Below are 18,354 nucleotides of genomic sequence, written 5' to 3' on the forward strand. Positions count from 1 at the left end.
AACTATTTGCTTAAATGCGGCCGGGTAATGTCATCGCCATCTCCTGCACCGCCGCCGCGGCTTTCAGTGAACCTCGCGAGACCTTAACGACTATTCCGGCAGCAACCGTCCAGTACGATCATCAAAGTCCAAGCGTGTCTAGACAGCTACGAGAGTCCGTCTTATTGTATTTGCTCTGTAAGGACATTATCTGTAGCGCTATTTGGGATTCTTTGGTAGGAGAGTCAGCGCCAGGTAAGCGGCAATATGCTGCGGATACAGTCGACGCTGTCATCGTGGCGGGAGTATTTGTCTCCCCTTTCGCATATCTCGACCTTCAAGCAGACTGGGGAGATCACTCCTGATGAATTTGTACTTGCAGGCGACTACTTGGTGTATAAATTTCCGACTTGGTCATGGTGAGTGATTCAACACTGGATGGTGTGATGCACGGCGGGCGGTATGGGTATTTGCCTAGGTGGCTAACTTCGATAACGACAGGTCCTCTGCGCCTCCATCTAAGCGGAGAGATTTTTTACCTCCGGACAAGCAATTTCTTGTTACTAAGCATGTCGCATCACACGTTCGAGCACAGGCGGCATCTGGCGTTTACCCTGGCTCGACAACAAACGATGAGCTGGAAGATGAAGACGGCTGGACTATATCATATACCTCGCGTTCCAGTATTTCTCCCTCAAAGTCGCCTTCCGTTTCAGGACCCTCGGTAGTCCGGTCCTCCACTAAGTCCGAAGACGACAATGATTCGGTGCTGGACATCGATGACATGGAGGCGAATGAGTTGGAAGACTCAGGATATCTCCAGAACACGACTGCGGACACATCCTATCCTGACCACCCCTTGACTTCTACCGTGACAACTTCCGTGCCCGATCGGTCGTATAATCTGTACATCACCTACTCGACTTCGTACCGCGTTCCAAAGATGTACCTCTCGGGGTTCAATTCAGCCGGTGGACCTCTATCACCTGACGAGATGTTTGAGGATATCGTGTCAGAATACAAGGACAAGACCGTCACCATTGAAACGGCTCCATTTTTGGAACACACAACCATGGTGTCGATCCATCCGTGTCGCCATGCGGGCGTCATGAAGATGCTCTTGTCACGTGCAGAAGCCCGCCAGCGGCGTATTCGATCGGCTCAGAAAGACGAAGAAAGAGCGCGACTTGGACAGGAGGATTTGCTTGTTGGCATGGATGGACTCGGACTTGATTCTGAAGGATGGGAAGATGTCACCCCCAATGAGCACGAAGATGACGGCGAAGAGGCGATCCGCGTGGATCAGTATTTGGTCATTTTCCTGAAGTTCATATCCAGTGTGACCCCTGGTATCGAGCACGATAATACCATGACGGCTTTATAGACGTGTCAATCACCAGCAGCAAGTATATAGGACATTTTGCAGTTTAGTTTGCTTTGGTGCGCTGCCATAGAGTTCGAAGGTGCCGATATGTGAGGAGGTTTTCCAGATGTATGCCTCTTCATGCTATATCTACATATGACTGTCATGTGCCTTCATGTCTTTTATCGGTTTCTGTCTTTTTGTCGTTTTTGGTAGTACAGCGCGGCTGGTGCAACTGCAGGGTTAGGATATTGTTGTTTTGTACCTTTAGTGCTTTATTGTGTGCAGCGTTCATTGGTATTTGCATAGCTTTGCGTAGTCGCGACGGCTTGTTTTGTTATCTTGCTATATATCGTGAGTTTTGTTCGAGGCTGATTTGCGTTTTTGTTTACGACTACAGCACTTTAAGTGTCCTGGCAGCTATGTAAGTATCGAATATCAGGAGTGCAGACTCCTGGCCCAGCATTAATTAATTCATATTCAATGACTCACTTCCATCTTCTGCGCGTATTCCAAGCGACCCGAAGAGAACCTCCATTAACGCCAATCCAATCCCAAAGCACACTGCCATCCATGGTCAGGATAAAGACTTATTCAACAAGCTTCATTCCCCTGGCGTAGTAGTATTCCACATCACCAAGCGGCACGTAAGACACGCCGAATAAACGTTCTCTTTTAAGGTTACCTACAGCGTCTTTGGTGTACTCATATATGTACTGGTCTTCGTGCACGTCGCCTACGGGGATGAACATCTTACCTGGGGCTTTCAATTGCTCGAGTAACGCATCCGGCACCACCGGGACAGCGGCTCCCACACTACTCCAGTGAGTATACCTTCCAGGACATAAATATAAAGCGTGTTCTTACTGAATCACGTCGAACATTTCGCCGGGACATCCTCGCCTTCCGTCCGATGTCTTAAACACGACCTCGCCTTTCTGCAATATCTCCTTCGCAACCGTACCCTCGTCTGCGACAAACCTTTTCTCCGCAGCCTCGTTCAGTTCCTTGATATGCTCAACGCCAATCACTTTCCCACCCGGTCTCACCAGTCTGGAAAAGACAGCCACCAAATAACCGCTGCCACTTCCGATGTCCAACACCGACGCACCAGGCTTCAACATGGGCGCGAGAGATTCTAGTGCATGGGCATGCATATGTGGGGCCGATATTGTCGCGCCGAAACCGAGCGACTGCGGACAGTCATCATAAGGTCGGCGAGGCGAGTAGTGTGCGCGGTCAGTGGCTTTCATGGCGGCTATGATGCGTGGCGTCGAGAGAATGTTGGCAGTTACAAGGTTGTCGACAAGACCAGCATTTGTAGCTGCACTGCATCGCCATGCCATGATTGCTGATACAGTTAGGATCTTGAAAAGTATTATTAAAATATGGATATACGTGGTTGCGGTATAAGATCAAACGATATGATGTTGATACTGTATGTATTATGGATGACGTCGAGATGAGCGTGGGTAAAGCGCGCTTAAATTGATCGGTGAGTTGTACGCCACCGCGCTTGAAAATGGAGGACTTTACTCCTCTGCAATCGATGAGTTGGGGCTCCACGAAAGGAACAAGAGCAAACAAGAAATGCTTTGCTACCGATACTACGATGCTGAAACTGTAAAATAGGTTTGTATATAAACCTGGGAGCTGTTCCCGATTTGCAGAACACATTCGTCGGCTTGCAGATATCGTACATCTCCACGTAAATAGATTAGCCAATCATTGTACGCCCGTATCGACATATCTTACACATGAGCGCCCTTCTCGCGTCTAGCGATGATAGCAGCCTCATTCTGCTCCCTCAGAACATCTTCCTCGAGTCTCTTCAAATCTTGCTCTAATTCATCATTACCCAACAACCACTGATTCCGGCCCACCAAACTTATCAAGTCAAGATTATCTTTTCGTATTTGCGTGTATCCTAGCGCAACATACGCCTTTCGTAGATTTTCCTGCTGCTCTGCTGGATCATCAGCTTCGAAGTCTAATGAGGTGTACCGGGAGAGGTCTATGCCGCGGATCACAGATACGTCCCCGTTCGCCTGCGAGACGCGCGTTATTGCGTCCTCTATCAGTGGTGTAAATTTGAATTCTGGTAGAGGTGGAATTGAAGGGTGGAGACCAGTCTTTGGAGGCGGATGCCGCGCAAGATCCCGTCTGATTTGACCTTCGACTTCGTTTCGGAGTTCCGGGGACGGTTCTGGGGCAGTGTGAAGTTCTGTAATGAGAATTAGTAATGCGATATAATTTAGACTATCAAAATTGACTCTTGTTCAACCGCCGTGGGATGTCAATCGCAAGACCAAACAGGCTCAGCTACGAATTCGGTACATACCGTCTAACCTGTCAATCCACCTATCTCTTGCTGTCATCTTCAAGCCCAAATTTAGATATAGTATTATGATTGAGAAGATATCTAGGCTCAATTCAACTCATGAGTCGTTTTCAGATTAAGCAAATCTCGGAAATATTGATCACTGTGTCTATTTAACGCGACTTTTTTGTGGCCAAAAATTAAGGGACTTGTACTGCGATTACTGTTGTTCGTCTTCAAAGTGGGAGTGCATGACTTAAATATAATGACACACTGAAACTTACATAACTTAGATAGGTTTCCTTATAAGTTTATAGTGTTTGAGTGCCAGAGTCGTCCCATTCACACGATTGTTATCAACGTCATATGTCAAGCCGATGTTGCTAACGACGACGCAGGGGTTGATAAGTCGTCTGTGCGAATATTACTATGTAAATTACAATGTTTGTCATGTATTTACACCAAATTACCGGTATATACAACATCCAAATCAATCCCCAATTATCAAGAATCCAACTCCGGTCTATACCGTATCCGTAAATCAAATGACACAATGTCTTCAACCCATTCTACTAATTCTATACTGCTCCTCCGTAATCGCTTGATAAAACAAAATATATGCACTTGCCAAACCGGGCTTGTCTCCAAAGAAGTTCTGAACATACTGATCATCTACACGCTCCGCCATTTCGTCGTCGTACAACACCCATCCTGAGTGCTCAGTCTTTACAATGGACACGTAATGCCCGTGATACGGACCGCCGCCGACATGCACGACGACCGCATATAGCTCATAAATTTGATCCGGATTCTCCACGTCGTCCGTTGTGTTATTGAAAAGTCTTAGATGATACGGGAACACTACTCTATAGAATAGCTTCACATTTCGGTGCATGTCCTCGGTGAACTTGAATCGCTTCAAATGAAGCGCTAGAATTCGAGGTAGTTTCTTTATCTTGATTCGGCGCTGCGCTTCCTGCAGACCGCAGCAACAGTCGCAATGGAACTTGTTGTTCTGACATAACAACTCAGATGCTGAAAACTGCTGCAAACAAGCTGTCACCGAACAATGATCTGCGAGGTCGATAGACAGATCCATGAATTGCTCGTCCCGCGTGCTAACATTCTCGCACGTCAGACACTTCGTCTCGCTGGTGAGCAAACCTTCAAATAAGTCGTGCACCCAGCGTGTTCCCATACTAGAAACTTTGCCTTCTTGGCGTAGCTTCGCATCGTAGACTTCCACATTCTCTATTATTTCGTTGAGCAAGAAGTTGAAGAATTCATGCGCATCTTGATGCATCGACGACCTGAACAACTCATTCCGTCGCTTCAGCACTTCGATTAATTTGGCAGGAGACACGACTCCTGTACGTGACTTGTTTTCCATGACGGCTTCAAACAGGTCTTTTAATGTTGCAAATAGAGTCTCTTCCATACCATACGACGAGGCCAGTGAATGGTCCAAATTGATTATTGGCCCCTGCTGAATTGCGGCTCTCTTCTTTTGTTCTGGCGTCTGTGCTTCGTCAGCTTTTGGAGGAAGTTGCAAGTGTAGAAGTGATGTAGACGTTGGTACGAGTGTGTTGATTGACGTTGAGGTGTTGGACTGATCAGAGAGCGACGGCAATGTGGACGAATGTGGGGGAGGAAGTGGCTGCTGAGCCGGGTCGTCTCGTACTGGAAGGGTACTTGGCCGTTGCGATTGCTTCATTAAATCCGTCGGTAGCCAGATTGAATTGGACTTCGAAAGTCTTTGACCACTACCGGTGTAATAAGTACCGTTCAAAGTGCTGTCTTTGTTGATACTTGGAGATGAGTTATGACTAGTTCCAAACGAAAAATACGAACTTCCAAATCCAGTCTTTGGTGTACTTGCACCTGACTGGTTCTTGTTGTTAGGATTGCCATTGGAAGCGGTAGATTCAGCGAGAGGATGCGGCGTCCTGCCAGGGACAGACAGGCGAGGTGATCGCACCGTCGAAGAGTGCATAGGATAATCGATTACCATTTCCCGAAACGGCTTCGTGAAGTATAGACATTGAAGTATCGAGTTGCAATAGCTAAGACAGTTACTAAGGGATGTCGAAATGTGTTCGCTGGTACACTTACCAAGTATTGCCAAACTACATACAGTCAACACGTTAGCCCGACTTCTGGTCCAAGTTATTCAAATAGAATTCGACTTACATTTTCCATCCCAAAATATTTGTCGCTTCCGTCAGTTTTCGGTGGTAAGTCCTCCACTGGTGGTGGGGTAGTTTCTCGACTGGCGCCATTGGAAGCTACTACGTTTGCCATTACAGTAGTATTAGCGATTCCATTTGGCTTCGGGGTCGATGCAGGAGATGGAGTCGAGGTGCCCTGTAATAATTTCGTTAGAACGGTCACCTACGCATTGTTGCAACACCAGTGATGTTCCACATTATGGGGTGTACTCACCGATCCCGACATCCATTTGAACAATGACATCGTGGATTCAAATTCAAAATTTCATATATCCAAAAATACCGAAGCAGATACTTAGGAGTGAATTAGTGCTCCTTGCTGACAACACCAGAATGGCGAACAGCGCGACGAGAATGTACGTACGACTCGCGACATGACATACCTCTGGAACTCAAGATGATAGATTATTTCGCGCCATGCATTAGTCGAGGCTCGCCTATAAATACATGAGGCTATGGAATTATCCGACACAAGTAAAGTCCGACGGAGCCGTTGCTGATAGACGACTTGTGCGGCGGGCGGACGTCAGATAGAGTTTTTCGCTCTAACCTTGCTGATTCAGGTCCGGAGTAAGGGAACGAAACACTGTAATATTTCCACATACAACACAGCATATCCAAAACCTCAAGTCAGGTAATCAACACATGTCCAAAACCTCAGGTAACTAATCGAGATATAAAAAAAATGCGTCAGCCCGGAGTCGAACCGGGGGCTCGTCGATGGCAACGACGAATTTTACCGCTAAACCACTAACGCTAATTGTTATCTACGACTAGCCCAGCTGCACCGAGAGGCCCGAATAAACTAACCCTAACCCTTTCTCGTCTTCGTTTCCTTGCTTGCCTATTTATTTTTGTATATTTATCCGTTTCGTTTTCCTTTCGTTCGCCAGTACATGCTAAATAGCTTGTAAAATACACTGGCTTTTAAACAAAAAAAAGGCCATACTAATCTTCCGCAGCCATTGATTCCTGGCCCTGAGCATATCGCCGCGTGACATTAAGAGCGCCGTGTACCCTAAACCGACACTAATGAGTCAGCGCGTTTAGTTTGCGTGCTGGGTCCAGCCTAGCAGATATTTTAAATGTCTAGATTGAGCATCTGGCTGTCTATTATTTCCTCACTGAGGAGATGTCCTCGCTTAAAAATACTTGGCCATGTCATGAATCAGCCTGATGATTTCCATGGGCTAGCCAGTGTCTAACCCTAACCGAGTAGGTATTTTCTACGCCCTGCACTTGTTCTAGTTGGTTTTCGTTTTACTTTGGCGTTTCCGTTTGTTGCTTTATGTTTGTCGTTTTCCTTTTCTTTCATGATTCGGGCCATATGTAATATGTGCAATAAGCTGGAAACCTCTATGTATACACGTTATATGTATGTGCCTTTTACGAATCAAATGGACGTTTGCCATAACGTTTCAGTGCTTCGTTCTTTTGTATTTCATCAAGTCTAAATGGAATTTTTTAACTTACCTATTACGCAAATTTACATCATAAACCGGGTTGGCCTGCACGTTCCAGATCGCGAGAGCATCTTTCAGAGGACGGCTCCTTCTCAATTTGTGAGCCTGCCTCCAGTCAGAAACGCATTATTCAATTAATGAGAATGTATTGCAAATTATGAACTACAATACAAAGTATTACGGAGCTTGATTGGTGAATATGCGAAGATTTTTTGCGGGCTTTAATATCTCCTATCGACCCGAACGCGTCCTGCAGATTGGGAAAGGGTACCGAGAGACGACCTTCCTAATTTCTACAGCGGTTCCATACATAATTGATAAGACTATGCGCGTACAGTAGTTAGACTAAAGATGACGTGGATTTTAGAGCTAAATGCATTGACTCGAACGCTTTGGTATACTGCAATACATCTCCACGAAGTAAATCCGGAATACTCGTCGAAGACGACAACGGAGTGAATCGCAACTTCCCAATACCCAAAGCCCAAACCGTATTGAGTGGAACACATAACACCATCATCCACTCCTAGTCGCAGCACTGACCTTACTCATACCAGAGATTCGATTAAACTCTTTTAATCAAAGGGGCTACGAACTGTCAATACCCGCGAGGCGTGTATTGACTCTAATATCTCCGGATCGACCTAGCCATGCCCAAACACCATGCTAATGCGAACACTCTGACAAAGCACTACGCTGCTCTCAGCAGCAGCTCGTCATCTCGGCAACAGCACCAGCAGCCTAAGTCGGTCAACGAGTTAATCCAGGAATCGCGTGCTCGCTCGAACGCCATGGCAGCAGCGGCCGCCGTTACTGCCGCAACGGCCACAACTTCTGGGACCGATGATCGCGTACTGGGCATTTCAGATGCAGGCGAGCGTACAATTCAGACTTATCCACTATCCTTGTCGGCCTATCTCGCTGATCCAGTGGCCGCAGACTCGCCAGTGCCAGCAGCTCCAGCTCGTCGAACAAGGCGTACCTTCGCTGGGCCGCCGCCACCGCCAACTTGGCTAGCACAAGAACGCAGTAACTTTGCAGTTGCTCCTGGAAAACGCCATAGGCAGCGGATTGATCTATATGCTGCTATGACCCATATGAGGTCACAACCGCAATTTCAAAAATATAGGGAAGAGCGAAACATTCTTGGTAAAAATCTACCGCCAGCTCCGATATCGTCGCTGTCGGAGTTGCTACCTAGGCAAGGTAGTCTGATGCATTGGTGCTTGGTACGACTGACTAGGGATTGGGAATTCAACGTTGTGTACTTGCAGCATTATCTGCCGATGTTGGAACCGACCATGAAAATGGTGCTAGTCGCATACCTGGGAAGATATAGTCAGAACGGCATCGGACCACAGGGTCTCCGCCTTTTATTTGATCCGAAGTACATCTCATGCGATTACGAGGAGGAGGACGACGACGACGCCGACAAGTATGCGGAACTCGAAGAATCTGAAGATGACATAGAATTATCAGTCGACGACAGCAATGACCATATCACGAGTCTTGACCTGACCTTTCAAATTGACGATTCAAACCTCTCACTGGCAATGCTCGCAAAGTTCATTGCACCAAAGCAGTCATCATCACCTGTATTATCATGGCAACATGCACTACCTACAACCCGTGCCTTCCCATTCTTGTCGGCACTCTCACTATCGCATCCATCCACGTCGTCGCCGACTAAATTATGGTCAACACTGCTGTCGCTGCTCAAATCAAATCCGACGTTAATAGCGTTGTCGTTGGCGCAGTGGCCGATTCCTCCGGACATGTTCTATTCATCGCCAGACACTCAAGCTCAGATTTACCCTGCACGATCATGTATATCAACACTGCGATCACTTAGCAAGACGAGCTTTTGCTTGAAATGGATAGATTTTAGTTATTGCTCATGGCTGGATGAGCAGGTGATCATGTCGGCAGAGTGGACGAACGGGTGGCGGAACGTAAGAACACTTGTACTACGAGGACTAGAAGCAAACCTGTGTGAAAAGATACGAGAAGAAATATCAGAGGTTAGAGGAGAATCAGGAGAGGCTATAGAAGTTGTAATGGATTAAGGAATTTTGGATATTGTGCTGTATCGTGTATGGTGTTCTTGCATGGCTTGGTTTGGGGCGTCTGGGGCATCGACTGGGGTTGCGCCAGAACTGTTGATAGACACGAGTGTTCACTTACATAATAGTTATAATGAAAGTCTGGCATGTCTCGCGGTAGCCGCGCATTGATGATTGATCGGAAAATTGTCTACAGTGAATTATGTAATGTCGTGCGTCTGTATCATATTACCCCTTTTTTTTCAATTACATATAAATTTAGCTTCAACAATCATCATTGACAATTCAAAAACCCTCAAAAACGAATGAATAATCCATCAATGGAAATGAATGCAACAATATAATTAAATTAAATAGTCTACAAAGAATTATGCTTCATTCTTCTCTCGTCCTCCTTGCAGTCTAAGCTGCGCGATCAACTGTAAATGCCTTGCGTCACAAGTTGGTATTGGTCGTATAGCCGCGTGTACATGCTTCCCATACTCTTATTAATCAATTGATTGTCCACAAAAGCGTCCACTTCGGTCTCAGACATATGCAACTGGAACCGCTGACGAAGCAAATGAGCTGTAGCGTCGCCACTCATGAAACATGGCAGCGGCGATTCTTTCTGCATCATTTCTACCAGTACAACGATATCATCTGCCTGCTTCCGAAGAGCCTTGAATGCAATTTTGACGAGAGCCCGGAAAGATTCGAAGGCTTCTGAGCTAGGACCGTCCATGAGCTCGACGTATTCTTGTGTGAGTTTGAACGGCGCTGCTTCAAAGCCCACGCTACCTGGCGTATTTGATAGCAGGAAGCCAAAGTCAATGTCTAATGGCGTCAGCAAGCTGTTCTAATATCAGCCAACACGGTAAGGGAACTTACGAATCACATGTCCTTGTGTGTCCAGCAATATGTTGCCGTTATGACGATCTTTGATTTGGAGAATATAACAAATGAGCGAATACGCAGCAAGCGACTTTATGAACTCTGCCTGCGCCATCTTAAACCGATCTGACCCGCGGACACCAAACACCCTGAAGAAATATTCGGACAACGTGGCGACCTTTCCTTTATGCGGCGTCTCAGATGGGCCCAATAGAGACGTCGCCAGCGCCTTCTTCAGGGAGTGTATACTAACACCATTTGTGATCGTCTCGACAAGACCAGATCCGGCACCGGTCACAAGAATTGTCATTCGTCGGACCCATACCTCCACATCTGCCTCTTCCCATATCCGCTTGATCGCATGAATCAACTGGCACGCAAACGCCTCTTGACGTAAATCAGACCCGGTCTTCGCGATAACCGAAATCAGGTCCCAGTTCGGCAAATGACCATATGGCGATGATTTCCGTATCCGTTCCTTCTTGGCATTCCACTCCTCTCCGAAACCAACCATACTGGCATCGCTCTTGATCACACCAGTTTTCAGGTCGTTCTCCAAGCGCCGCTCACCTACCTCTTTGTTGACCGCTGGTGGACCACTGTGACTGATAGCACGCGGAATTTCGACATCCACGAAAGCATTCTGCTCTTCAAGGTGCTGCATACTGCTTATAATCCGGGACTTTATTTGCTGGACTTCCTCTTTAGGCAGTTTTGTGCCGCCGTTCGTCCCCAGTGTCGCGTCCAGCTGGGCCAACATCGTGGCAGCGGTCCGCATGTGCACGGCAATGTCGTTCATTTCACTAGTATTCTTAGGCACTGGGGCCAGTTGCCGGTAAACCTGGTATGCCGGTGCAAACGACAGGTCGGACGTGCGAGGTGAAGACGATTTTGACGATCCTTCCGACAGCACAGGCACAGAAGTATTAGCCGGATCGACACCAGCGAGTCCATAGTCTGCATTCGTGCCATTTGCCAACTCCGTCAATGGCGACGCTGAGATATCGCCCATCTCCGACTCTGTAAATAGCGCCTTTGGGCTGATTAACTTTTTCGGTGGTGTGGCCTTAACGTCAATATGTAGTTGATGACGGGATGGAGAGGAATATGCAAAGTCAAAGAGGCTACGGTAGTCAGTTGGATTATTGAGAATTTCATGATTCCGCGGTGTATCTGGGTCGAATGTAATGTCGTCTCGTAAGACTTCGATTATGAGAAGGAAAGGCACTCGCTCAGCTGAATTCAGAATTGTAGCTTCGACCGGCGATATTCGGACGATCTTGTGCTGCCGAGGCGTCGCTCTGTACGTGTCTGTTTCCAGAATCATAGGAATATCAACCTCAGCCGGTAGCTCGTTATTCAACAGAGTGATTTCTGCCCGCAATGCGGATAACCTTGCTGGTTTGGGTACAAGCCGCAGGCGGGTGGAAATTGCTTGAAGGGCATATGCAAATGATGTCTCGTATCGGAAGTAATTTGTCTTCAGCATGCGTACTTTCGCCGACGGCGTCAGCGTTGTAGGTGCGATTCGATGGAAGTGGTGACTGTTGTGGAGCTTTCCCATAAACGTCCTTTTAGTGTATACTGACGTGGACGACATCGATGCTGACGATGTCAAACTCTCGGGAAACTTGTGTGACCTGAGATCGGGGAGTGACGAAATGCCTGCGCTATCCAGACCGTAGAGTCCTCCTAGCGGCCGGCTGCCTTGACTACTTCGTGGTCTCCCACCGTCGTCAAGATCAAACGACTCGTCGTCGTCTTTGTGGCCATTTGAGGGCGATGTCTCATCCTCGTCGTCATCATCGTCCTCCACGTTATGCCGCACGTTGTCGGTCTCTATCTGAGGAAAAGATGCACTCTTGGGTATGTCTTTCTCCGACTTGGGCGTGCCATTCGAGATCTTAGAGAACGACCTCGACTTTGCTAACTTTGGCGCCAGGTGGAAAACGCGCAGTCTGGGTTTTCGCGCTTGTGCAATTGTGATCGGTCCCATAAATTCCGTCACTATAGGAACAGCTGTGACACCCATGATTGCACTGGCAAGGACCAATGTCGGACCGGGATTTGAAGTGATCTTGGTGCTAGGTGGCTCGCCAACGCCGAAAAGAAGGTACTGCACTTTATTGTATACTCGTCGGCATATCTGGAATGAGCGTGCTTCAGGGTCGTGAGACAGATCTTCAAGGTGTGCCTGTAGAAGCCAAAACGTCTGTTTACTTGTTAGCTGTTGCCGCTATCTTCAAAATTTAAACAAAACTGTTATAACGCCATCTCCATACGCAACTCAGACGTCGAATCAATAACGTAACGAAACCTCCGGCTGATAGGTGACAGTCTGACAAGGACGGAAATGCCGTCGAAGGATCGTCGGCCGATGTCACATAGGACAGGCAGTTTGGCGAAGCACAATCAAGAACACACTTACCAATACAGCACTATGTGTGCTGCGACTGCACATCTCAAGCAAGAACTCCTCCAGGGCTACCGATTCGGTAGGCACGGTCAAGATAATCTGACATAACTGGGGTAGGAAGAACTCAATCTCGAGGTAGGGGAACGAATGAAGTTTCCGACAAAGATAATAGTGAATGCCAATATTATCCGAATACCGGGCCAGATACGCAATGCAAAGGAAAAGAGAGAAATGATTGGAATCGATAAACCGCAGTAGCAGATTATGCCCCGTATTCTCCATGGTGCTTGTTAGTACGCTGATAGCCAGGGTGGCCCAGATGAATTGGAGAGGGGGGGGGGCACAATTGGTCGGACTTGAATGCCTTTGCTATGATCACCACAATTAATAATAGCAGGAGGAATTGCTTGCAAATTGTGGGGCGCGCGTCAGCATGACGCTGCGAGATTAGATAATGCTCGAGGAGAAGGATTGCCGTGATGGGTCGCGATCGGTGACTGTAGAATTGATCCACCTTGGAGCGGCCGCTGCTGTGTTGCAAGTTGGCGCGCCCGACTACCAAACCAGTTCTAATACAGTGTGACCTAACAACCAGACACTTACAGGCCCTTAACCTTGGAAGTCACATGATACAAGCCGCACCGGCAAAGCTAGCCAGCCGCATTTTTGTTGCCCTAATCGATTTGGCGAGATCGTGATTGTACAAGGCATTGTGTTTGTAGCTATAAGATACAATTCGGGCGTCCACGTCTGCAATTAATTACCGCCAACCTTTCATCGACTCGCTTTAGTTTACCACCAGGCAATTCGCCTGTTTTCGTCAAACGAACAAGAGGTACGTCTTATTATCCTACTTTTTTTTTGCAAGACTATGTCTGGCATATACACTATCGAGGGAATTCGCCTTAATTGCGTTCACCGGCGCTAAGCGATGTCCTAAGCCGTGAGGATGCTGATGGCCGACAATATTGGACGGTATTCGGTATAAGTGCACTCTATGTGTTTCTCATGCACCAGAGTAGTCTAGACCTTGCGTGGATTGTTGTATGGACATACAAAGAATACGCAACCAATCGGATCAGAGTCGTGGCGTTTTAGCAGTTCTCGATATTGGTCGACCTAGTCATCTCGTAGCTCGCCGGCTGACTTTAATTATATAGCTCATGCGACTGGTTTAATAGGCAATTTTATGGCGGGCCATTGTACGCTTTTGTCCTTCCGGACCCTGCGCCACATGTGCCGAGCGCTTTCAATTCTATTACAGGTTCTGCTTGTCGCATTGGAACTTCCTGTCGTCGCTGGTCACAAATCATTGGATACGTCAATATGCCCATATAATGCGTCTATTTACTTTGTATATCCCGAATGCCCACGAGGAACGATGTCGATGCGGAGTGGGGCAACGGAAACGGTCTTTCCGGCGTCGACCGCGATTACCGGTGGGATAAGTCAGAAATTGCAAGATGTCTCTGAGAGGCGCCACTCGACTTCGTCTGACATACCGACGCGAGTGCCTGCCACCTCGGAATATAATTCACGTTCGTCATCACCACCAGTGGGCAGCTTAGGGTCAGAAACAACCTCATCGGCTGCTAGTTTGTCCACTCAAGTTTCCACGACACAACCACCGCCAGATGCTACCAAACCAGAGGCAATTACCAGGCCCGATGACACAGATACAGACAACTATTTAGACCCATCCTCGTTCCTATCGTTTGACGAATGGAAGACACAAAATTTCGCAAAAGCAGGGCTTTCGTCCGAAGACATCAACAAACGCCGGGCGGATTTAGCGTCTGCTGCGCGCAAAGCTTCGCCTGAACATCCACTTGACACGATAGGTGATGACATGGAAATTGACATTTCTATGTTTAGCCAGGCGCAAGACACCGCAGATGACGGGGCAACGGCGTGGGCTACCGAACCGGCGCCAAGTCCACACGAAGCTCGAGGGCAATTAAAGTACGCTGGCAAAACAAGCAGAGAAAGATCTAATTATGCGTCTGTAGCATGTGCAGCAGGTATTCTCAAGACGAATCCGGAAATGAGAGGTGCCAGCGCGATCCTTTTTGAGAGCAAGGACACGTATATGCTGAATCCTTGTTCGGTGGAGAACAAGTTTGTCATTATCGAATTGTGCGAAGATATTCTGGTCGACACCGTCGTGCTCGCCAACTATGAATTTTTCTCGTCCATGGTTCGAAAATTCCGGGTGTCGGTTTCGGCGCGCTATCCGGTCAAGGCTTCCGGCTGGAAAGTCGTGGGCGAGTTCGACGCCCGTAATGTGCGAGAGATTCAGCCTTTCTTGGTGCGGAATTCGCCCATTTTCGCCCGGTTTCTGAGGATCGAGTTTTTAAGTCACTGGGGACAGGAGTTTTACTGCCCGCTGTCGCTGGTTCGAGTGCATGGAACGACCATGATGGAAGAGTACGAGGAGTACTTGTACCAAGACGAGTTGAATCACGGCGAGGAGGACGAGCGCGAGGATGTGGTTGCCGAAGCTGTGGCATCGGAGGTCGATCCCGAACAAATCAAGTCGAAAGAAGAGTCTGCCGAGTTTGAGACACAGTTGCCTGAGGTATCTGCAGAGGTCATGCAAGTCGCGCACACGGTGGACGAGACCATTCCGGTCGTGGACTTTGGCTCCGTGATTGGGGAATTGTCATTTTGCCCTTGGGAACCCTATCAGTATGCCCGAAAGTATTTGCTACAAGTTTCAGTTGCTGGTTTGGATAATACGCCGTTTGGCATTTATGGACATTACAACTTAGGGCCTAGAGGCAGGAAGTCGGTGACGGTTCCGGCCAGCGTCTTGCCCTGTGATACTTCCAGTGATGCAAACGAGCCTAGAGCTTCGGGCCAGGCGCGGTCGACTAGCGCGACCGACACATCTGGCAAGGCAAACGGCAAATCAGCCGAAGCGTCATCGGCGACTGTGCAGGGTGCACAGTCGTCGTCGCATGCTCCGAGCTCGGAAAACGACTCGTCCGAAAGATCGGCCGTGCGAGCAACAGCGTCGCCGTCGTCGTCGGCATCGACGCCAAGCATGTCGTCCACCGCCTCATCGTCGTCGTTCTCAGCGCCGCAGAATAATCCGACAACCCAGGAATCCGTATACAAGACGATCATGAAACGGTTGACGTTGCTGGAAGCCAACGCGACATTGTCGCTGCAGTACATTGAGGAGCAGAGTCGCATGCTGCGGGACGCGTTTTCCAAGGTCGAACGGCGGCAGAACTTGAAGCTCACGGACATGCTGGACGGCTTGAACGCAACCGTCACGTCCCAGCTCTACATTTTCGTAAGCCATTTTGATTGTGTTTGCCATTTTTCTAACCACGCGGGTACTGATTTTTTTTAATAGAAACAACAATACGAACAACAAAGACAGCACTACGAACAGCTGTGGCAGCAAACGGTCGCCGAACTAGAGAGCCAGCGGAAACAGACCGAGAAGCATCTGCTAGAGATCGTTATCCTGCTTTTCTGCGTGTGCATAGTATGTGTGGCATTTGACGTCTACATTGTCATGAAAATGAAGATCAAGATATTATAAACCGATGCATAAGTTTTGAGAGGGATTTTTTGTTGTTATGGTACCGGCATTTGGTTGTTTGAGTTTGCGGGTTTGATTTTTGTTTTTAGTTTGCGTGATGATGCGTTGGTTACGTCGCATTCACGTTTCGTGCATTTATTTGGTACATTGTCACATCATTTCGCGTAACTATCGGTATTTAATAATTGGGTATATGTGCATAATGTTTGTGCGCGTGACCACCTAGAGTCTTGAATTTGGTGAACCGTAGGATCCACAAATGCAGCAAAGTTCATACTATCCACCATTCATTATTACATTAGTTTGGTCCCCATGTCATAGACAAGCCGTTGCCAGATGCAATTATGCAATCACAAGCGAGAAAAGAAAAGAAAACACCGCTAAAAACATGACCCATTCGCTGATACGTGTACAACCCAATTCACAAACAAGTAAATCACAATGCCAAAAATACTCCATTTTGTAAACACAACCAGCTCCGGTTTTGGTGATATTTCGATTTTAAATTGGTTATTTTTTGACGACCAACCCAATGCATGCATACAGCAAGCAAAAATGCAAAATATATCATTCATTATATGTACTCCGAGACCATCGGTGACGTCGATGCCCGGAACTCAAACTTTGGCATCTTTGTCCGCGGCGGCTCGTCTTCTTTAACGCCTCGGAGTAGTCCGAGATGACTCACATCCGCGATCCTTGTCAGGTCCCATTTGTCCATGCCCGAGCCGGTGGTGTTGTTGCTGATGTTGTCGTCGAACAGCAGACCATAGCCTGACCGATTCCGCTTCTCGCCTCCATAACCATAGACGGATGAGTACTCGTCCTCGCCGTCGGTCCGTCGCCGTGGGACAGCAACTGATAGGCTTGCAAGACCAAAGTCGACGAGTATAGGTGTGGCAGACAAGGCTCCAACAAGCGCATTGCTGCCTGCACCGTGGGTCACGAGTATGACGACCGAGTCACCGGTGGCAGGACCGGCGTAGCTCGCGACGAGATTGGATAGCCCGGTTGAAAAGCGCCAATACATTGTCTTCCATCGCTCGCCGTATTGGCCAGACAAGCCAAACGCGTTGAGGGGCCACGTGAGGTCTAGAATGTTACGCGACCCGTTCGAGAGCAGCCATGACATGGAGGATGCGGCAAGGGATGTGTGTCCGTCGTCTGGGGGCGGCGAGATGCTTGAGAAATAGTCGGGAGTGAGCCACTCTCCGAGGAACGAGTCGATTCGGATTTTGAGGTTTACAGTGGACGACGCAGACGAGGACGCTAATGGAGCCATCGAAACCAGCTGTTGGGCAATATAGTGCGCAGTCATAGCACAGCGTAAGAATGGCGACGTGTGGATGTAGACCGTCAGCGGCCGTGAAGAGGGAAACGTGGAAGGTGACGCTGACGCCGCTGAGGAACCCATGGTCAACGCTGACGACGAGTCCGTGCCGACGGACGACCTGTCCGACGTCCGCGATGCAGGACTCAAGTCTCGTGTCGGTCGTACAGAGACAGACACGGCCGACACGGCCGTGTCTGCAGCAGAGTCGACCGACGCTGCTATTTCCGACGCGATGGCACGTCCCAGAGCACCGGCTTCAAGGATACCAGACTGTGATAGCGGAGGGTCATATGGTGTTGGCGACGTGTCCCTCCAGGAGAGGTCCTTAGTGTCGAGTCTGGTGGAATGTCGGACGACTAGAATGCGCTTGAGTGGCATTGTAATATTTTTTCTAACTGAGGAATAATCAAATTCTGACTATATCTGAAGCAGCTGCGTGCGTATCGGCAAGTGAGATATCTAAACCATTCGACAGGCGACTTATAATACTAGATAGAGGACTCGCGGACGGGCGCGAAAACCTGGCGAGGAATTCGCAGGTTGTTATGTTATATTTGCAATCACAGGGACGGGAGGGGGGGAGCTAGTTAAATTGAGGGAGCGCCCGTATGTTATTTTGGCGCGACCCTTATCCGTCGTCATGCCACTGTCACTTGCCAGCGCCAGCCGCCGACGCCTCCCAGACGCGATGATGCCAGGGTGCATTTTCACGTGTAAATTGGAGTCGCACGTGCCCACACCTACGCAGTGTGCTACAGCA

General features: G+C 48.3%; 8 protein-coding genes and 1 non-coding gene across 9 annotated transcripts; 3 read left to right on the forward strand and 6 right to left on the reverse strand.

The window, feature by feature from the left end:
* The first annotated feature begins 82 nt into the window (after positions 1-82).
* Positions 83-1,809, forward strand: POJ06DRAFT_254943 (autophagocytosis associated protein). Its single transcript, XM_056187830.1, has 2 exons — positions 83-398; positions 481-1,809. Exons 1-2 carry the CDS (start codon positions 247-249, stop codon positions 1,361-1,363), a joined length of 1,035 nt encoding a protein of 344 aa, XP_056043382.1. The 5' UTR covers positions 83-246; the 3' UTR covers positions 1,364-1,809.
* POJ06DRAFT_120209 (protein-L-isoaspartate O-methyltransferase) lies at positions 1,609-3,105 on the reverse strand. The gene is made up of 3 exons (XM_056184233.1): positions 2,210-3,105; positions 1,835-2,158; positions 1,609-1,755 (listed from the first exon to the last, which is right to left on the reverse strand). Exons 1-2 carry the CDS (start codon positions 2,686-2,688, stop codon positions 1,933-1,935), a joined length of 705 nt encoding a protein of 234 aa, XP_056043383.1. The 5' UTR covers positions 2,689-3,105; the 3' UTR covers positions 1,609-1,755; positions 1,835-1,932.
* Positions 2,891-3,888, reverse strand: POJ06DRAFT_120191 (breast carcinoma amplified sequence 2-domain-containing protein). The gene is made up of 2 exons (XM_056184232.1): positions 3,684-3,888; positions 2,891-3,566 (listed from the first exon to the last, which is right to left on the reverse strand). The coding sequence occupies exons 1-2, from the start codon at positions 3,718-3,720 to the stop codon at positions 3,094-3,096; spliced, it is 510 nt and encodes a 169-aa protein (XP_056043384.1). The 5' UTR covers positions 3,721-3,888; the 3' UTR covers positions 2,891-3,093.
* Positions 3,889-4,081: 193 nt separating this feature from the next.
* Positions 4,082-6,502, reverse strand: POJ06DRAFT_254949 (uncharacterized protein). The gene is made up of 5 exons (XM_056187831.1): positions 6,274-6,502; positions 6,105-6,184; positions 5,853-6,026; positions 5,775-5,788; positions 4,082-5,725 (listed from the first exon to the last, which is right to left on the reverse strand). The coding sequence occupies exons 2-5, from the start codon at positions 6,132-6,134 to the stop codon at positions 4,222-4,224; spliced, it is 1,722 nt and encodes a 573-aa protein (XP_056043385.1). The 5' UTR covers positions 6,135-6,184; positions 6,274-6,502; the 3' UTR covers positions 4,082-4,221.
* Positions 6,503-6,576: 74 nt separating this feature from the next.
* Positions 6,577-6,647, reverse strand: POJ06DRAFT_t54. The gene has a single exon. It is a non-coding gene; the product is annotated as a tRNA-Gly (tRNA).
* A 1,157-nt stretch (positions 6,648-7,804) lies between these two features.
* On the forward strand, positions 7,805-9,624 carry POJ06DRAFT_254950 (uncharacterized protein). The gene has a single exon (XM_056187832.1). It carries the CDS (start codon positions 8,004-8,006, stop codon positions 9,417-9,419), a length of 1,416 nt encoding a protein of 471 aa, XP_056043386.1. The 5' UTR covers positions 7,805-8,003; the 3' UTR covers positions 9,420-9,624.
* Position 9,625: 1 nt separating this feature from the next.
* On the reverse strand, positions 9,626-13,219 carry POJ06DRAFT_120237 (kinase-like domain-containing protein). Its single transcript, XM_056184235.1, has 3 exons — positions 12,718-13,219; positions 10,287-12,501; positions 9,626-10,232 (listed from the first exon to the last, which is right to left on the reverse strand). The coding sequence occupies exons 1-3, from the start codon at positions 12,985-12,987 to the stop codon at positions 9,832-9,834; spliced, it is 2,886 nt and encodes a 961-aa protein (XP_056043387.1). The 5' UTR covers positions 12,988-13,219; the 3' UTR covers positions 9,626-9,831.
* A 233-nt stretch (positions 13,220-13,452) lies between these two features.
* POJ06DRAFT_254953 (UNC-like C-terminal-domain-containing protein) lies at positions 13,453-16,539 on the forward strand. The gene is made up of 3 exons (XM_056187833.1): positions 13,453-13,540; positions 13,866-16,006; positions 16,070-16,539. Exons 2-3 carry the CDS (start codon positions 13,895-13,897, stop codon positions 16,259-16,261), a joined length of 2,304 nt encoding a protein of 767 aa, XP_056043388.1. The 5' UTR covers positions 13,453-13,540; positions 13,866-13,894; the 3' UTR covers positions 16,262-16,539.
* On the reverse strand, positions 16,540-18,197 carry POJ06DRAFT_254955 (uncharacterized protein). Its single transcript, XM_056187834.1, has one exon. The coding sequence runs from the start codon at positions 17,970-17,972 to the stop codon at positions 16,836-16,838; it is 1,137 nt and encodes a 378-aa protein (XP_056043389.1). The 5' UTR covers positions 17,973-18,197; the 3' UTR covers positions 16,540-16,835.
* Positions 18,198-18,354: the final 157 nt, after the last annotated feature.

Source organism: Lipomyces tetrasporus (assembly GCF_029532465.1).
Source record: "Lipomyces tetrasporus strain NRRL Y-64009 chromosome Unknown POJ06scaffold_6, whole genome shotgun sequence".
Lineage (NCBI taxonomy): Eukaryota > Fungi > Ascomycota > Lipomycetes > Lipomycetales > Lipomycetaceae > Lipomyces > Lipomyces tetrasporus.